At 40.4% G+C, this 19,276-nt stretch overlaps 2 protein-coding genes across 5 annotated transcripts in view; one reads left to right on the top strand and one right to left on the bottom strand.

Annotated features, from left to right (window-relative positions):
- VPS13C (vacuolar protein sorting 13 homolog C) overlaps positions 1-11,536 on the bottom strand; it is a 171,404-nt gene extending 159,868 nt beyond the window's left edge. For 3 of the 4 annotated variants that reach the window (XR_004625605.1, XR_004625604.1, XM_034660891.1), the window contains exon 1: positions 11,352-11,536. Coding sequence is in view for 2 of the 4 variants with exons in the window: in XM_034660891.1 (XP_034516782.1) it covers positions 11,352-11,451 (100 nt within the window). In the remaining 2 variants the exon portion in view is untranslated. The remainder of the gene's footprint in view (positions 1-11,351) is intronic. The other variant, XM_034660890.1, reaches the window with a different exon arrangement.
- On the top strand, positions 10,768-12,152 carry LOC117802449. Its single transcript, XM_034661705.1, has 2 exons — positions 10,768-11,082; positions 11,658-12,152. The coding sequence occupies exons 1-2, from the start codon at positions 10,768-10,770 to the stop codon at positions 12,054-12,056; spliced, it is 714 nt and encodes a 237-aa protein (XP_034517596.1). The 3' UTR covers positions 12,057-12,152.
- Positions 12,153-19,276: the final 7,124 nt, after the last annotated feature.

Below are 19,276 nucleotides of genomic sequence, written 5' to 3'. Positions count from 1 at the left end.
GTCCAATTCTTCTTAAATCTATTTAAGCCATCATGATACTATTATATGAATCCAGTTTTAAACACTGTAATTATATATGTTGATATATTATACTTAAATATTCTTGCTTACATAAAAACCTAACCAAAAGAAAAAAAGTTTCCATTTCACTTAAATTCTCTAAAGGTTAATAAAAGTATCATTTCAATATTAAATGCAAGCATGAATTATTCAGTTATGTATTTTCTTAACCACTCATGACACATGTATATTTTTAAAAATACTATACTTACTATGCTATCCATAAGTATTTTTCAATCAAGTAATTTTTCCCTCACAGTATTCTGGAGTGAATTAAAACGAATATTTAATTTTATTATGCCATTGTTAGAAATGTACTTTTCCCCAGATCACAGATTTTTTCAAACAGAAAGCACCTCCTATGAGTTAGGTGCTGAAAAGAGAGAGATGATAAGAACAACATCCCTGCCATTACAGAGCTCTCGGCCTAGCAAAGGAGACCAAATTTCTAAAATTTTGGAAACATTCTAGTGGCATTCCTGGAGAAGAGTGCACAGATGCAAAGAAGGAGACACTTAACTGCCTAGGGAGATCAAGAATTCCCACCAAATTCTGGGCTGGAAGGCCAAAGAAATATTTACCAGGTGGATAAGAAAAGAGGGCAAACACACGTGCATGAGTAAGACACATTTTAGAAACCACAGGTGGTTTGGTGTAGCTAGAGGGTGTGAGAAAAGGATAGGAGATAAAAGTCAGAAAGGTTGGCAAGAGCCAGACTAACAAAGAGTTTTTAGGATGAAAAGTTCAGACTGGTCACAACACAGAGATGAAACACATATAATAGGGAAGACAAAAATCAGAGCTATATTTTAGAACCATTACTCTGTTCTTTTAAGAAATAACCATGGATCTGTCCAAACAATTTAGCTATAACGATACTGCAGTACTGGTTGTAAGGGCAGAAAGAACGGATGAATAGGAAGGAGGGAGAACAGAGGGAGGGAGGACCTAAAGAACTAAATGTCCAAGAAGAAGGCATAAGTCATAATACATCTATAATATAGAGCAATAAATAACAGATATGGGAAAATATTTACAGAATATTAAGGTTTTTTTGGGCAAAAATTGATCCAATCCAATATAATTTAAAGAGTATATATGCACACATACAAAGAAAACAACCATAAGACTAGACACCATAATGATCAGAGTGGTTATTTCCATATAATAAAGTTCATTTGCTATAGATATATTTTAAATTTCCTAAAATAAACTGTTGAAAGCTACAAAAAAGGAGAGAAGGAGATAAGAAACCTCACAAATGGGAAGAAAATACTATTGGCATTATAATAGGAAGAAAGGGAAAGAATATAGGCAGTCAAACAGCATCTACAATACACTAAAGATATGAGGGGTCTGGATGGCTCAGTCCATTAAGCATCTGACTCTTGATTTCTGCTCTTATCATGATCTCAGGGTCCTAAAATAGAGCCCATGTCACCCTGCGTCACCCTATGTTGCCCCCCCCCCGCCTCATGTTGCCTGGGAGCCTACTTAAGATTCTCTCTCCCTCTCCCTCTGTCCCTCTCCCTGCTCATGTGCACACTCCCTCTCTCTCAAAAACAAACAAAACACTAAAGAGAAATTAAACCCCGAAATAGTAACTTCAGGGTCAAAGAGGTAGAGCCAGAGTAAGAAGTTATTTTATAGGAAGAACTGACAAGATGACATCACAGACCAAATGCAGGGATAATAAGGTAGTTGTGGAAAACAGACATATGTTCTGGAATTGGGGAAAAAAAAAATCCTTAAGAAGTATTATATGTAAAAATTATATAAAAAGGAAAAATATTCCTGGATTTAATTCCATCAGATGCTGGATTATAAATAGTTACAACTGGTAACTGTATTCAAGCCAAAAGAAGTGAACTGCACAGACCCACTTAGTACATATTTGAAGCAATCCAAACTAGTTTAACAAGATCTAAGGCCCATACAGAGACTTGCAAACTTGTTCATGAATTTGGATTGCTCTACCCGGCGATCCTCACTCGTGGGTCAAATGTCACCAGGAGTGCTCATAAATAATCTGCATTAGATATGAAGTATTTTTTTAACAATTACTAAAACACTAACATAATGTGTGTAAAAATATAAAGGCGCTTAGAAAAAGTGGACTGTTTCTACCATAGTGGCACTTTGATTCTTTAATGAACAGACAGTATTTAAGTGTGAAACACTGAAAACTACCAACACGGCTAACATAATTAAACAAGTATACTTAGAAAGTCAGACAAAAAGAGATAATAGTGATTATTGATTATTGTTAACAGGATTAAGGATTTTTAAAATATTTTCAGTATTTTCTAGTTTTTATAATAATCAAATATGATTTTTATGTTAAAATTATACAAGTTGTAATAAGAATGGAAAACAAAATAAAGGTAAATTCTAATGTCAACAGGACCTCAATATATTTTATATACATCCCCCTACATCTAATATCTACCTTACTTACAAGACACATTTTAAAAAAGTCTTATTTCTGCTTAGAGTCTAGCAAACAAATGCATATTTCCTCTCTAAAAATTGTGAATGCTATCTAACAAATAGTAAATATAACAATGAAGTAAGAATGACACATTCTGTAAGTTATTTGCACTGAAGGAGGAGCCACTAGCCCTAATACAAAGCAAAGGGAAGGAACGCAGCATATTCCAGATTAACACCAGGGTAAAAGGGCACTCCTTCAACCAGTAGATGAGTACTTTATCTAGGTAAGGCACTGTGCTAACATGTACTCTTCCATTAAACTTCATACCTTTCAGCAGATACATAATGCAGGAGTTGAACTGCCTATATCCTCAGAATGTTAGAAATTATTTATGTAAAAAATAATTTATGAGACTAAGATTAAAGCAGACCCCCTCCTAAATATCAACCATTTTATGTTTAACTGAATACTAAGGAAAAAGTTAATATTTAATTTCCTGTTTCTACTTCAAGATAACATAATAATTCCATATATAAGCAATAACTTTATTGCTATAGCCAGATCATAGGGCTAAGAACAGAGGCCATAGAAAGCTCCTGAAAATCTGGAGGAAGGGTAAATATTTGTGTCAAAACCTTAAAAAACAAACAAGAAAAAGAATGAATAATAATTGGAGATGGATAAACTAGATAAACTTAACACTGCCAGCAAAGAGGGCACTAAAGCCAATCCCACAATCAGATGTCTCTAATCTCATGGAGAAGTTCCATGGAGACCATGGTGACAGACAAGTAAGGAAGTTCTATGAAGTGATTTCCTCTTATGATGGACTGACAGGCCTAAAGGATGAGAGCAAGCAGTAAGTGCAGTCTGTTTCAGAAGAGGTTTCTCATTCTCATCTTATGATTCTCAGTAATAAACTAGAAATACTTTGAAGAGCATACATAGCTAGGGAGTAACACACAAAGTTTCAAACTTAATCTTAAAGATTGACTGATGATTGATTTTTGCACGAGAGAGAAAGAGAGAGAATGTGGGCACGCAAGCAGGGGGGAGGGGCAGAGGGAGAAGCAGGCTCCCTGCTGAGCAGGAGGCCAAGTGCCTTCGGGCTCCAATCCAGGACCCCAGGATCATGACCTGAGTTGATGGCAGATGACCAACCAACTGAACCACCCAGATGCCCCAAAGTTAATCTTAAAGGGTAAATCCTGGATCAAAATTTATCCAATAACCTTTACTAGAGAATGAAAATGTTGGTAAACCCATTAAATTAGCAAATGACACCAAGGTAAGCAGAGGTGGAGTCATCGCAAAAAAATACAATAGAAAAAGAAATGGTTGCTAAATTATAGAAAACAACCAAGTTAATACATTTACGAATACAAATGAAATGGTACTGGAATAATATGGAACAAGCCTAAATTCAAGAATGGCTTCTAAAACTCAGTAAGAGCCGACAAAATAAATGAAGAAAGACAGTACTGATGTTAAGTTCCTCCAGTTAGAAAAAATATGCCTGAACTTTCACAGAAATTTAGCTATACCTTTCTCATGGTCCTTAACTATATAAAACCCCAACCTGATTATAAACTCCTTACTGAATCTCCTCATAGTAGGTGCTCAATAAACACTGACATAATTGATTTAGAATGCATATTATACTGGTGTAGAACAACTACAATAGGAACATAAAATCGTTCTAACTCTCTGAGCTATAACCTTTCTTGATCCTCACAGTCTTCTAATGAAGGAGATAGGATGCAGACATCAAGCAAAAGAAACTGAGGCACGGGGAGACTAAATGAGTGGCCTAAGGACACTATGTCAACCTAGTAACTGGTAGAGCCAGGGCTCAAATTTTCTGATGCCCAGTGTTTTGCTCAGAACATCACACTGTCTCCCAAAGAGCAGAGCAGAATGGGTAGAGAATTTTAATTTTAAAGATAATTCTATCACCCTTTGGGAGAAAAAAATGCCATACGTTGAGAAGCCTGTGTAGTTGGTGGATCCACTTTTGGTCTTTGCATTTTAAGAGTGTGAAAAAAATACAAAACCAAAAGGGAAACTAAAATCAGTAAAACTAACTAGGACAAAACCAGTAAGTAAAGATAGAGTTAAGGTTTACGTTAGGAGGATTATCAGAAGAAAGGATAGTGCCACAGTGGAAAACACAGAAGGAAGAGATGGCATTGCAAAATGACCATGTTAGTACTTTACAAAAATCTACGTTTTCACAAAAACAAAAGAAATTCATAAGTTATAACTATTCAGAACCATAAAGATCTTTAAACCTAATTCCCCCTCACTTTACATACAAAAAAAATGGAAGCCTAAAGAGAACAGGTGGTTTATCTAAGATCATACATTTAATGTGTAGCAGTGCTAATAAAACCTGTGTCTCCTGACTCCCTGGTCAATGTTCTTAACATAAAACAGAGATTAATTCAAAATTATGTTTAAAAACAAAACAAAAAAACCCAACAAATAAAAATGCCATGCCTTATTCCATGAAACTAGTTTTGCATATTGTAAAATATTAAAAAAGAATATGTAGTGCTATATATTTGTTTTGCTTCCTTTATATATCACACTCATTATTTATTGAAAGTATATCAAAATATTCAGACATATTCATTCTCCAAGAATGTGAGCTAAAGTAAATGACAGTTTTTTAAAGCATAAATCAAATGATTTTAATAACCACTGTTTTAGTAAAGAATACTGAAGAAACTATTGCAGCAATTCATTTCAACTGAATCCTTCCATTCGACCCAAATTAACTAGTTAATGCAGACTCCTTTTTCTCTTAAGTGTTATTTATTTAAGTAATCCCTATACCTCATGTGGGGCTTGAAATCAAAACCCCAAGATCAAGAGACACACAGGCTCCTGGGCTCCTCCCTCCTCCCAATTAGAAAGGTAAGCCCCTCCCACAGACTGTGCCATCACATGTTCCTCTGAAAGCTCAATACATTTTGTCTAAATCTAACATAATGGTGTTGAGAGTTTACCATAAAAGAATGAAGAAAGAAAAAAAAATAGTTCACAGAGACTTTGTCTCAGGAGACATCAGGAGAGGAAACAATGGACTCTTACTCTTCCATTTCCCTATTGAAACAGGAAGTCTTGGCAAAGAAAGGTGGAAAGCTGCCAGATTACCAACGAACTTTCTCCCTTTCAGGAACATGTTGGGGATCTCATAACAGTGAGCAGTGTGGCAGAGCTTCCTAGAAAAATGGTTATCAAACTACCAACTTCCAGTTTTATTTCTGGAAAAAGGGTGGATTTTTCATTTATGATGCTTTTAAAGGCGTGGTAAGGTATTTTCAATTAAAGATTTTAAGCATTGCTTTGATAAAAACTGAGCCTAAATATATATTACGATATTAAACTTTTTGTTATTTATTTTACATAGTATAGGACAAGCTACTGATAAATGTGGCCTTCACTACACCAAGGGCTGGCTGGGAGGAAAGAACTAAAAAAATTCCTCTGCAAGTTTAGAAATATCTAGATACTGCTCTGTTTTATTTGCCAAGGTTAAAAAGCAGCAAAGAAGCATGCTTTTTCTTGTATTCTCAAGCTACTCTACAGCTACCTCATAAGACAGTGTAAAATAGTAGATTTGGACTTGCAAATATCAGTATGTGACTGGAAATTCATTTAACTTGTTGCATTTTGTGACTGTGACTCTTCGCTCACCATTTGAGTGAAGAACAAAGAGGAAAATGCAGTGATTACAATTTCCCACTATGTAAGAGCAAGTGGCACAAAGACTTAACTAATGAAGGAGATCACTCTGCTCTGGCCTTGTTCAAATCACGAAGGTTAAAAGCCAGAAGAGATGACCTTGTCTAATCTTCTCATTTACAGATAAAAAACTAGTGGTCACTGGTCAGTGACTTGCCAAAAGCTACGTAACTAGGCCTAGTCCGTACCAAAGATGGAATTAGATCCCTCCTTCCTTATGCTGTTCTACTCCAACGGCACCTGGCAGCTCACAGAAAAGCGTCAGGCCTGAGATGAAGGACAGTATGGTGACCAGCACGGGTTCAGCCTGGTTTGCAGAGCTACAGATTCTGCGGGCACGCCACCTGGCTTCTAGCCACTCCTTGCACCCAGCACATCATAGCCTCTATGCATAGTCTCCCTGTCAGACGGAAGTGAGAATTCAGAACGAAGAATTCTCCTGCTGACTTTCCAGAGTAAGTCACTTTCAAAAATCAAACTGACAGGGGTTCTACACTGCAACAATACTACTTAAACCAAGTTGCAAAAGATACGGCGTTTCAACATACCCTTTCAAAAACATGTTACTCTTAAAACAATTATATCCTGGACACAGCTCAAATAGCTAAGGGCTGTACAATTTATCTTTAGGTACCAGTTTGTGAAAAACAAAAACCGTCCTACTTGCATAGGCAAGCAACATGCCCACCACACACTTTTCTGAGCCTTTGAAAACCTGACTTACAAACTAGCTGGCATATAAGTATGTAAGTGTAAATATAAGTATTTTAAGTGTAAATTCAAATGCAAATGGGTTTTTTTCTTTTAAGAAGTTTGGCAAATAAGAAATGTTTAGATATGTTGTGTTAGCTCTATACCAAACCATCACACTACAGAATATGAAAACCCTAAGTCTGAAGCCTAGAAGAAACACACTCATAAAAATAAAACAAAGCAGGCTGCTTTCCATAACTCAGCTAGGTTTGTTTATCCTCACTATTACTATCAGTATTAACAGTTTAACAATTATAATTACAAAGGATATCACACCATTTAGTCACAAGCAGGATGCTATTTCCCCATTTTACAGATAAGGAAACAGGCTTACAGAATGAAAATGTTTTGCCTATGGGTCCCACAACTAGTAGATAATCAGGGTCTCATTTTCCTAAACAGCAAGATTTTTAAAAAGATCATTCTGCTTAAATCACTGTTAAAAAAAAAAAACACAGGAATTGGGGCGCCTGGGTGGCTCAGTTGGTTAAGCATCTGCCTTCGGCTCAGGTCATGATCCCGGGATCCTGGGATTGACCCCCGCATCGGGCTCCCTGCTCAGAGGACAGCCTGCTTCTCCCTCTCCCTCTGCTGCTCCCACTGTTTGTGCTCTCCTCTCTGTGTCAAATAAATAAATAAAATCTTAAAAAATAAATAAATAAAAAACAAAACAACAAAAACAGAAAAAAGAAAAAGACAGTTTTTTTGCTTCTCCAATTTGAAGGCAATATCCATAGCACACTTCCTGATTCTAGACTTTCAAATAAAATTTCCCCATCGTTTTTAGTCTACAACTTTTTATCGTGAATTTCACTGTGAATGTCTATGTATATATGAATATATGCACACCACATTCCTTTTCAAATTGTTCACACAATATTTTGACTTTTAAAACTACTTCCTGATATCATCCAAAGATTTTGCATTTTTAACAAGATGATACGTTTCAATCACTTAAGACATGTTTCTCTCTTAAATTATAAATATCATGAGGCATATACATTCTCTAAGTACTTTTTTCACTCCTTACTATGGGTTCAGCACTCAGAAGTTTTCTTAAAAATGCAGAACACAACCTCAATACTCTCCTTAGAGTAGAGTTCCTCAACAAACATTTTTGGCTGGATAATTCTGTGTTGTGGGGAGCTGTCCTGTGCATGGCAGGATGTAGCAATACGCCTAGGGTCTACCCATTAGATCCCAGCAGCACACCTCTACTACTCAGTGTGACAACCAAAAATGTCTCAGACGTTGCCAAATACTCCTTTGGGGCAAAGTCATGTCCAGCTGAAAACCACTAATTTAGTCTAGTCAAATATTCCAGTTAAGATGTTTCAATTTAGTTTTCCATTTGTTTCTAAAGAATAGTAAGATCAGCCCTGTGAAATTTTCACAGGCTGAATTCTTCTCTCAGGATGTGAAAAAAATTTTTTTAAGATTTTATTTATTTGTCAGAGAGAGAGCGCGCACACAAACAGGGGAAGTGGCAGGCAAAAGGAGAGAAGCAGGAGCTTCTCTCATCAAGGAGCCTGATGTGGGACTTGATCCCAGGACGCCGGGATCATGACCTGAAAGGATGGCAGATGCTTAGCCGACTGAGCCACCCAGGTGTCCCAGGATGTGAAGATTTGAAACAACAACAAAAAAAATGGGAACAGCCAAACTCTATGACACATAAACCTTATTTACTGAAACAAATAGTTTTCAAATAAGATTATATAAAATTTTCAATTCTTTATAAAATTTGTCAAGATCATGGATGTCATAAATATCAGCTATTTCATTAATACACCCACTTGTTTACCATAAAAGGTTAAAATTTCTTCAGTAATATTTTCAGAGAAGAAAAATAGCTCACATATCTTGCCTTTCCTTTTTAATGGGAGAATTTGTGTCACAAAGAAACTATATTGAAAAATATCTATAAAACTTTCCTTTATAACAACCACAAAAATAAAAATCAGCAAAACTTCATAGAAGCAGAGATGTAGGCTGATAAAGCTGAGGGAATCCCAGATTCGACTTCTCAGGCCTACTATAAAATTAATGTTTGCCACTGGCAGCATTCCTCATTCTAAAAGAAAGAAAATGAGATGAAAGAAAATAAAGTTTCTTTTCCTACAGTCCACCAAAAAAGAACGGAATAAATGACATAACATTGTGGCATTTTAATTTCAGATGTGAAAAAGTTCAAATTCCCCAGGCAGCATACTTCACAATTTCATAGTAAAAATATTTACAACTAAAATCACAGAGTACTGGCACTGGAAGGACCCTCAGATGTTACCTATTTCAACTCCCAATTTTAAAGAAAAAGGAAAGATTTGGTAGAGAAGAAATCTTTGGCTATATCCATAAACTTTATTCCTTTAAAAAAAAATCTGACGTAAATAGGGCACTGTGTTTTAACTTGGTAGATGATTTTGAGTACTAACCACGTAGGAATATTATATTATCTGGTATGATTTTTTTTCTTTTGAAGTTTAAATTAAGATGAAGAAAGGAACAAGGAGGAAGGTTAGTGTTTGTCCAACAGGACAACCGAGAACCCACGTTTCCTAAAGCTACCCTAGTGCCTTTTCAGATTTCAAATAATGTTTACAGACTAGAGGGGTGCCCCGGTGGCTCAGTCGGTTGAGTGTCTGCCTTCAGGTCATGATCCCGAGGTCCTGGAATCCACCCCCGTATCAGGCTTCCTGCTCAGCAGAGAGCCTGCTTCTCCCTCTGCCCCTCACCCAACTCATGCTATCAATCTCTCTCTCTCTCTCAAATAAATAAAAATCTTAAAAAATAATGTTTACAGACTAGAAAGAATAATTTGTATTCAACAGTATCCTGAACAAGGAGTTGACTCCTGCAGAAGGCACTGTATATTTAATTCCTTAAGTGTCTCCTCCTTTACTTCGCTTTCTCTTGCATTTTATTAGTGTTGGGGGAGGGCATGTAAACAAAGGATGTAGTGTTGGGCAAACCACACAGAACCAGTCAAATGATCAGAGACCTATTCGAAGAAGGCTCCTCCCCAACCAGGGCAGTACTCCTGGTTCTATAACAACATTGCTCAATATAAATACATGGTTCACATACGTAATTATAAATTCCAGGAACCAATTTTATTAAAAAGGAAAAAGAAACGGGGGAATGAATTTTAATAATACACTGTACTTAACCCGATATAATCAAATATTATTTCAACATATAATAAACATAGAAAATTGAGATATTACACTATTTCTCCTACTGAGTATTTTCCAGACTCCATGTAATTTTAGACTGGCAGCAAGTCTCAATTCGCACTACTTTTCAGGTGCCTAATAGCCGCAGTGGCTGGTGGCTACCCTATTGGACAGCGCTGGTCTATAACTATTTGTTGACTAGATTAAAAGCAGTTCCATCCATTTGAGTAGTTCTTTGGATTTCCTTCCAAAGCTGACACAATTCCCAAAAGTCTTTTGTAGAGTGAAACAGTATCCCCAAGATCCCCAAAGCTTAATATGCATAATCAGTGCAAACAATCAACCTTCCTGAAGAGTGTGCAAGCATACTACTGTCTACTTCTACACATTCAATGTTGAGGACACAAACGTTTGTGTTTTGGGCACGCACCTAATTAATGACGATGCCTGTTGTGGCTTTAATTATTTTTTTCTATCATCGAAAACAAAACTGAAAGTCGTGCTCTTGTGAGGTGAAGTAAATATTAAGGGAAGAAATCGTTTTCTCAAAAGCCGCAAGTACTGTGAGAAGCCATCCTAAAGAGGCCTTTAGTGATGATCTTCCAGGGCCAAAAGATCCCTTCCCAAATCCCTGCAATCCTAAAGAGAAGGAAGCCAGCTCCTGCTCGCCATAAAATGCCAAGAGAAGGTAACTGCGAAACGCAATCTCCTTTTTTCTTCTTCCTTGGCGCCACTTTATTAGAGCGTGTGTGGACCACGCAGCCATCCCCACTGCACGCGGGGCAGGAGGAGAAAGCTTTTCTAAATGCTGTGGAGCGAGCGGGGCTAGCTGAGGGCAGCGAGAGGACCCCCCCCCCCCAGGAGGGCAGGGCGGGACAGGGCACGGAGTCCGCCTCCGGGACGCGAAAGGTAGGAACTCGGGGAGCGCGAGCGCGACCCTGCCGCACCTCCCCACCCCGGGCGGGTAGCCGGGACCCCATGGCGGCGGAAGCGGGCACAGGCCTCCCGGCAGCCCGCACCTGCCGCCCGGGGAGGGGGCCCAGCCGAGGGCCCTCCCCGAAGGCGGAGTCTCGGGCGGCGGAGGGAGCCGGGCCCGGACTGGAGCCGGGCGGAAGGAGCCCGCGGCGTGGGCCCCTCAGCCAGCGCGGGCAGCTCGCCGGCCGCGCCCTTTCGCTTACCGCCCCAGATCCCCAGCTTCAGCTGGGACTTGTTCAGGTTCTCCACATAGTCCCCCAGGAAGCGGTTCAGCAGGTCCGCGACCACCGACTCCAGCACCATGGTGGGACTGAGACGCCGGGAGAGGGAGGAGCCGGAACCGCCGGGCGCAGCTGAGGGCGGTGATGCGCGCCGCGAATGACAGCCCCGCGGGCGCCGGCCCGCCCCCGCGCCGCGCGTGACCCGGGCTGTGCGGGCGCGCCGCCGCCGCCGTAGCGGGGAACCGCAGGATGCGGGCGCCGTGCAGTTACCTCGCCTTCTCTCTGCAGCTGCGGGCCGCAGCCACCCGAGGGCGGGCGGAGGAGCGACGGGAAGCCGCGCCCGAGGCACCAAATAGGAAAAATGTTAAGAAAAAGGAAGGGCAGCCGTTACTGAGCACAGCGACATCCATGTGGCAGCTCTGTTTGCCTGCCGTCGCCTCCTGTCGACCTCGGGTCCGCAGAGCTCTCCGTCCTGGGCAAAAGCTGCTCCCCAGCGCCTCGCTTTGCCCCGAGCGGACCCGACCCGATGGGTCCCGCGCCTCCCAGGCCCCAAGTCCACCCTCAGCGCCTCCTAGGCAGCCACCCTTTCACCTGCGCGTCAGGTGGGGAAAAGGAGATCCTGCACCCTTGTCCTGCTACATTAACCCCGCCTGGGGCAACATCTTTGTTTCTTTTTTTGTTTCTTGAAAATTTTAATTATTTAAAAGTGAAAGGAGAGGGGCGCCTGGGTGGCACAGCGGTTAAGCGTCTGCCTTCGGCTCAGGGCGTGATCCCGGCGTTCTGGGATCGAGCCCCACATCAGGCTCTTCAGCTATGAGCCTGCTTCTTCCTCTCCCACTACCCCTGCTTGTGTTCCCTCTCTCTCTGGCTGTCTCTATCTCTGTCGAATAAATAAATAAAATCTTTAAAAAAAAATAAAATAAAAATAAATAAAATAAAAGTGAAAGGAGAGGGAACAGAACGGAATCATAGGATGAAAGATAAAATAGCAACGGAATATGCATTTTGTTCTTACCCTTCTGTGCTTGATTCACTTTTAGTTTACTTAGGAGCCATTTCTTACTTACCTAATTAAGGAAATGAAGAACAAACGTAGTACTTCCTTTATTTTAAGTATGGGTTGGCTGTTATTTATACGTCACTTTCTTCCATACTACCATTGAACTGTTCTAGTGTGACAAGACATTGAAAGTGGGGGCTTTTACAGTGCAGAGTCTCTCTACCTTAATAAAATTTAACCACCCACTAACCAATTCTCTTAGAGAACAGGACTTTTTTCTAAAATATATTTCAAAAAGCTGTTTAGATAGAGTGAACAGAAATAAATCTAAGAAAGGCTAAGATTATTTGTAGTCAGAAGCATTTATTAACTGCTTTGCTACATTACATTTACCGTCTGAAAAACTGAATCGTTCCTAAACTATCAACCAAATATTTATGTCCCCCCAATTCATATGTTGAAATCCTAATCCCCAATGTGTTGTTATTGGGAGATGGTGCCCTAAGGTGGTACTTAGGACATTAGGTGATTAAGCAAAGTCCTCATGAATGGAATTAGTACCCTTTTAAAAAAGAACTCCCACCCCCCAAAAAAGACTCCAAAGAACCCCCTCACTGCTTTTGCCATGTGAGAACACAACAAGAAGACAGCCGTCTATGAACCAGGAAGTGGGTCCTCACCAGATTCTGAATTGCCTGGCACCTTGATATTGGACTTCCAATCTTCAGAACTGTGAGAAATCAGTTTGCATTGTTTTTAAACCACACAGTCTCTGGTATTTTGTTATAGCAGTCTGAATGGACTAAGACAGGATCAAAGAGGAAAATCACTTCTTAAATTCAAAATCCACTGGAGAAGAAAAAAAAAGTCAAAGTGTCTGCAATTGGTGTTATGTAAAATGGATGTAAAAGAAGAACCAATATGAATCAGTACTATCAATATCCGTCTCCATCCTTCACTCCCACGCACAGAAAATAAATCCTTAACCATTTCTTTGTCCTTGTTCAGTCACCCGGACAAAATACCTAGCAGGCACTTTGCACTTCTTTCCTTCACGATCTGCAGCCAATTAAAAGTCAAACCTGTCTACTCCACTTTTGCCTCATTTCCTAAATTCTTCTTACATCTCATCTGGAGCACACAATCACCTTCTAACTGGTCTCCATTTTTTCCCTTTTCCATCCATCTGCACACTGCCATGGGAGCTATTTTCTAAAGCACAGGTGAACTGAAGTCAGTCACCTGCTCAAAAACACCCAGTAACTTTCCAGTGTTCTGAATGCACTCCCCAGTCTATCCCCAAGGTGTTTCTAGTCCATCAATCCTCCTCCAGCAATCCCTCCCCCCTGTACACTCACACCAACTAGGCACTGAAGGGAAAGCAAAAAAACCCAAAACAAACAAACAAACAAAAACCCCAACATGATCTGGTTGGGAATGGCATGAACCATAAAACAGTTAAGCAAACAATGGAAGGATGTACGAATAACAGTGCAAGATGATATGGAAGATGCCATAGGCAGAATAGCATAGTCAAGCAAATGAAATAGAAAGCATAATCTGCTGGGAGAAGTGGGCAATACTAATCCTCATATAATAATAATTCCTTGCACTCCTATGGTACTTTATACTTTTGAAAGAATAATGTGTGTGCTTTTATATGGATTATTCCATTTTATTAATTTTCAGTTATAATTTATTAACTATCATACCATTATTATGCCAAGGTATGCATATGCATGTAATCCTCACAAAAAATCTGAGAGATAAGTAATGCTCGTAGTAGCACTGACCCATTTTACAGGAAAATAAGTCAGGAATATTAAGCAATTTACCCAAAATTACACAGCAGGCATTAATTTCCTTTACCTCCCCAAACATTGCCACCCTTTTCTCTTTCAATAATTGTAGTTAAATCACCGCTAGGCTAGTAGTAATTCTTGGAGATCTTACTTTGGAAGGTTAATCAAAGAATAGAAAATTTCAGGGTGGAAAATTCAGCTTAATATTGGCAGTATAAATAATGCTATTACCACATAGTAGAAAAAGCTTTTAAATTTTAATATTTTCCTTTTTAAGTATGTTTTGACAGTTTGATAAGGTACATACAGTAATGGTCCAAATCCTACATACTTCTTGAAGAAATCAGATGTTTACAGTCCTAATCCAAAACAAAGTAATGTAAAGAAATATCATTAGCACTCTGATGTATAGCGGTATCTCCCAAGGAATTTGGATTCGGGGGTTTAAATAAAGTGAACATTGTAGTAATTATAGTTCTTACATTCAATCTGGTTTAAGAATAATGTGACAACAAAGGCAATTGCAAAAGTAAACTGCAATGTTGGATTGAGCAATAAAAACAGGTGAGCAAAATATAATTTCCGTTTTAAAAACGAAAGTCAAAATTAGGAACACTTGTAAAAATGAACAACTCTTGGGGCACCTGGGTGGCTCAGTCAGTTAAGTGTCCAACTCTTGATTTCAGCTCAGGTCATGATCTCAGGGTTGTGAGATCAAGCCCCCCCATATTGGGCTCTGCACTGTGGAGGAGTCTGCTTAAGATTCTCTCTGTCCCTCTCCCTATGTCCCCCTCCCCAACTCACACGTGTGTGTGCACTCTCTCTCTCTCAAAAAAAAAAAAAAAAACTAAAACAACAACAACAACAACAACAACAAAAACCCCACAAAACTCTTGCTTAAAAACTGAAAAATAAGAAATTTTAACTTTGCACTACCTCATATCCACATGCTATTTCCTTACCTTTTGTTGAGAGAAGCAAAAGGCATTTGGGGGGAAAAGAAGGAACTGGAAAAGAAAGTTAGAGAATAAGCATATCATGGACTGTCAGAAAAGTTAGGAAGATAGCTGGCCGAAAGCACTGGAGTGGATTGCAGAATTTGAGAGCCAGAGGAAAACAAATCTGGCTAATCCAACCCCCTCATCTGACAGGTGGAAACAGCATGAAAGAGAATGAAGGGACTTGCTAATGTTCCACAACAACTTAGTGACTGTCAGAGCTAAAACTCAATGTCCTGACTCCCAAGTCTGTGTTTTTTCCATTGCTCCATACTCTACTTCCTTGAATGAGAAAGACATAAGCCACAACACTGGTGTTTTTTACTTGGTTGTAAACTCTTTTTCTCTTGCTTTCTGTGACACCCAACCTCCAATTTTTTAATCTTTTAAGTCTACTTTATATTGTTCAGTTTCCTCCTCCAGCAAGAACACCTCTGGCCTGGATGGTATGTCATCTATTCATGCTTACTTCACCAAATTATTTTAGAGCTCCATTACTGGATGCTCCCATGGTTCTAGCTGTGAGCCCTGAAGGGCCACAGCCTTCTTCTGAGTAGATTTGTGTGTTCCAGGCATGGGGCTTGACCCTGTTACACCATCCTCCCAGGTTTACTCCATGGCTCATGCTTCTAAGGCAAGGAAAACAGGCTTAATGTGGCCACAGGGGACCAGTCACGCACAGACAGGCCTGCTGTTTTCAAGAAACATTACACAGGAAATGCTTCTAAAGTGTCTCTGAAGAAGGTGAATTGTTAATAAAAACAAAGCACATCTGCCTTGCTTGGCCACAAAGAAAAATGTTTTTAGAGGACTTCATGTGTGAGTCAGCAAATCCCCGACTAAGCAAACCTGTATAATAATAACAGCTAATAGTTCACCAGCGCTTAACTGTGTGCCAGACATTTCCTCTATTTTTAACACAACAGTCTTGGATGGTAGCTATGATTACCCTCATTTTACAACTTAGATTCAAAGAGGTTAATTAAGTTGCCCACAGTCCCATAGCTAAAAAGTTGCGCAAACAGATTCAACCTAGGACAGATTTACTCCAAATCTGTATTTCTCCACCCATAAATCATTTCTCAGGCACTGGTGCTTTTTCCCTTTCTCCCACCACAACATAGCTTTGCTTAACAACTTCTCAGATTGTAAGCCTCACCATTTTAACCAAGGGCTCTCTGGGCTCTCACTTGCAGAGCTAACAGCCTCTTGTCTCCTGACAAATGTGAGTCAAAACACATGCACATAGCCCTCAAGTATATAATCCAGCAACCATTCTCCCATAGATTTAGCACTGCCCCAAGAATTTTGGCCAGGCATGGAGATGATATAAAGACAAAGAAATAGCTAATCAAGGGCATGGCAAGCCCAGGGACCTGTCAACCCTGCCTCCCTACCAAGACTAAGCATATAAATCCTGTTCAAAAGTTTCTTCTCACTCCTGCCTCTGCTAGACAGAATTCAAATATTTCATCCTCATCATTGCTCCTCTGATGGATGTATATAGCTGATGCGATCTTGTACAGCCTGGATCCACATGCCTAACATAGCAGCTAAAACCCACGAAGCATTCAGTAAATATTGCTTTGAATGAATAGATGAACTAATGAGTATTTCTTCTCTTGTATAATAACAACAAATATCATATCAGACATTGTACATGTTAGACTGTATGCTAAACTCTTAATATGCATTATCTTATTATATACTTATGATAACCGTATAGATACATACTATTATTATCAGAAGGGTGAGGGAGCTCTCCTGGGTCTCTTTTATACCACCATTAATTTCATTACCTCTCAAGGTCCCAACTACTATTGTATATTTGATACAGTGGCTTAGAAAGGTTTAGTAATTCGCTCAAGTCACATAGTAAGGAGCCATTCTACAATCAAAACCAGATTTGATTTCAGACCCAGTTTTCTTAACCACAGCACTCAACCGCATCTCTTCTATTTTTATTGTCATTAATAATAATCACTACTCTGCGTATTCATCACTTACCATGTTCCAGGCACAATGCTAAGTACTTTACATTATTAGATTCATTTAATTCCCAAAGCAACTCATTTATGCCCACTCATGTGCATTATTTCCTCCATTTCCCATCACTGTGAACATGGTAAGTTACTAGGAATAATCATAATTTGCAAGTTTATGTGACAATTCTAGAGACTATTATGTAAATCATTGAGCACAGTGCCTGTGTTTATATATATCCAGAAAATAAAATGCACATGCCCCAGCCTAAAACTACCTTTGGATGAATTTGATTCACTGAACATTGTTTTGTTGAATTACTAAACAATTGGAGAAGCAATTAACTTACAAGGCAGTATTTTAAGCAGAAATAGTATACACCCAAATTCTGAACAAAATGCCTCAGATCTCTTTTAACCTGAGCTAGCTGGAAGCAGTTCTCTCACAGAATGAGCATAGGTCAGTTTTCAAAAGGAAGAAAAAGGGTCTCCCAGGTGGGTACAGCCTAGAAAGGCCAGAGGTGGTCGGGGTGCCTTCAAAGGTCGGTTCCAACAGCACAGTTGTATGACAGAGTATATTTTCCCAATCAAAAAATCAGCACACATGGCTTAAGAAGTGGGTTGTGATTTTTTTTAATTAAGGTATGAGATACAATCTTGTATGTAATTTTAAGCGTATGCTAACTGATTTTTTAACATATGGAAACACCTCTGTAACCCCACCCAGATCAAGATATGGAATATTTTCAGCACTCCATAAGGTTCCTGTACCAAGTGACTTCTTATCAACAAAGAAAATACATTTAAAATCAGGACTGAAAACCAGAAAGCGGGTAAGAAACTTCGAAAACTGGCTTTTGGGGGACAGGGACGGTATTAGGTAAGAATAAGACAAACCCGACTTGTATCTTCTTTTAGTGGTGGGCGTAGAGTGATTCCGTGGATTCACATTCATACGTTCGGCGCTTCTCCCAATAACTCTCCATATAGTGGAGATTTAACCCTTTTTCGCACGTGAGAAAATAGACACTTATTTAGGGTTTCTGACCAAAACAGACCCACTACACGCAAGGGAAAGAACGAACTGGATGTTTTGAATTTGCGCAGTAGACCTAGCCACGTGGCACAGCAGAAGGCCTGGCGTCAGGTTACCAAGCAGCGCCTCTCGCGCCCGCCCATTGGCCGGCGGTCAGGGCTCCAGGTATAAAGGCTCGGGCCGGCTGTCCTTGAACACCTGTGCTGAATCCCGCCGCGCGCGCTTTGAACTTCCCAGAGGCTGAGCGCCTCTCTGGCTCTGTGCCTCAGGCAGAACCGTGCAGACACCCATCTGACATCGGACCCCAGGTACGCTAGGAGGGACCCACATCCTTGTTTAACTCCCCTGGAGCAAGCCGTGAGTCCCAGAGGGGAGAATAATGATTATTTTAATTCTCGCCAAGGACTAGAGTGCAATAAGCCAAGGATTCGGGAAGCGATTGCACAAGCAAAGCGCTTCTTGGCATTGAGGACGGCACGACCAAAGTTAGAGGCCAACATTGTGAGAAACACTGCCTTAAGCCAGCGGAGGAACGAGATTCAATCAACAAGCCCCGAAGTGCACAGGGCTACTAGAGACAAGAGAAGAACGATCGTTCTTCAATCACTGAAACATAGCTTGCAATAGTAGTGTAAAGGGCAGCTTGCATTGTCCCAGGGGAGGAAGGAGAAAGCACCCCTACAGTAGAAGAAAAGACACGGGAATTGTGCTTTGCAGGGCTCGCTCTGACGACTCCTGTACGCTTGTGCAGTGCAAGCCGACCAGCACCAGCAGAGGGTCGCTTGCAACCGGCACCCGCCGCCTTATGTGGTGCCTGGAGAGGCTCCGCTTGGGGCCGGAGCGCCTCCTGAGGAGCAGGAACGGGACTCTTCACGGTCGGGGCCACCAAGTCCCGGCCCTCACGCCTGCCGCGTGGGAAAACGTGCTCACCCCGGACCGCATCCCGGAATTCTGCATCCCCCCGCGACTGGCGCCCTGCACGGCCCTAGCTGCACTCCGGGTTTCCTGGATCCAAGCGAGAGAAATAGACGACGGCGCGGGGCACACGGACTGGGACCCGCGCTCGCAGGCCGCGCTCTCCCTGCCGCA

Source organism: Ailuropoda melanoleuca, chromosome 5 (genome assembly GCF_002007445.2).
Source record: "Ailuropoda melanoleuca isolate Jingjing chromosome 5, ASM200744v2, whole genome shotgun sequence".
NCBI classification, from domain to species: Eukaryota; Metazoa; Chordata; class Mammalia; order Carnivora; family Ursidae; genus Ailuropoda; species Ailuropoda melanoleuca.
This window is presented reverse-complemented; position numbering and strand designations above follow the sequence as displayed.

Bases quoted from the DNA above. Each gene is read 5' to 3' on its own strand.
- LOC117802449 (XM_034661705.1), top strand. From the start codon at position 10,768: ATGATCTTCCAGGGCCAAAAGATCCCTTCCCAAATCCCTGCAATCCTA. The intron at 11,083-11,657 runs GTAGGAACTCGG...TTCTCTCTGCAG, and splicing joins CCGCCTCCGGGACGCGAAAG to CTGCGGGCCGCAGCCACCCG.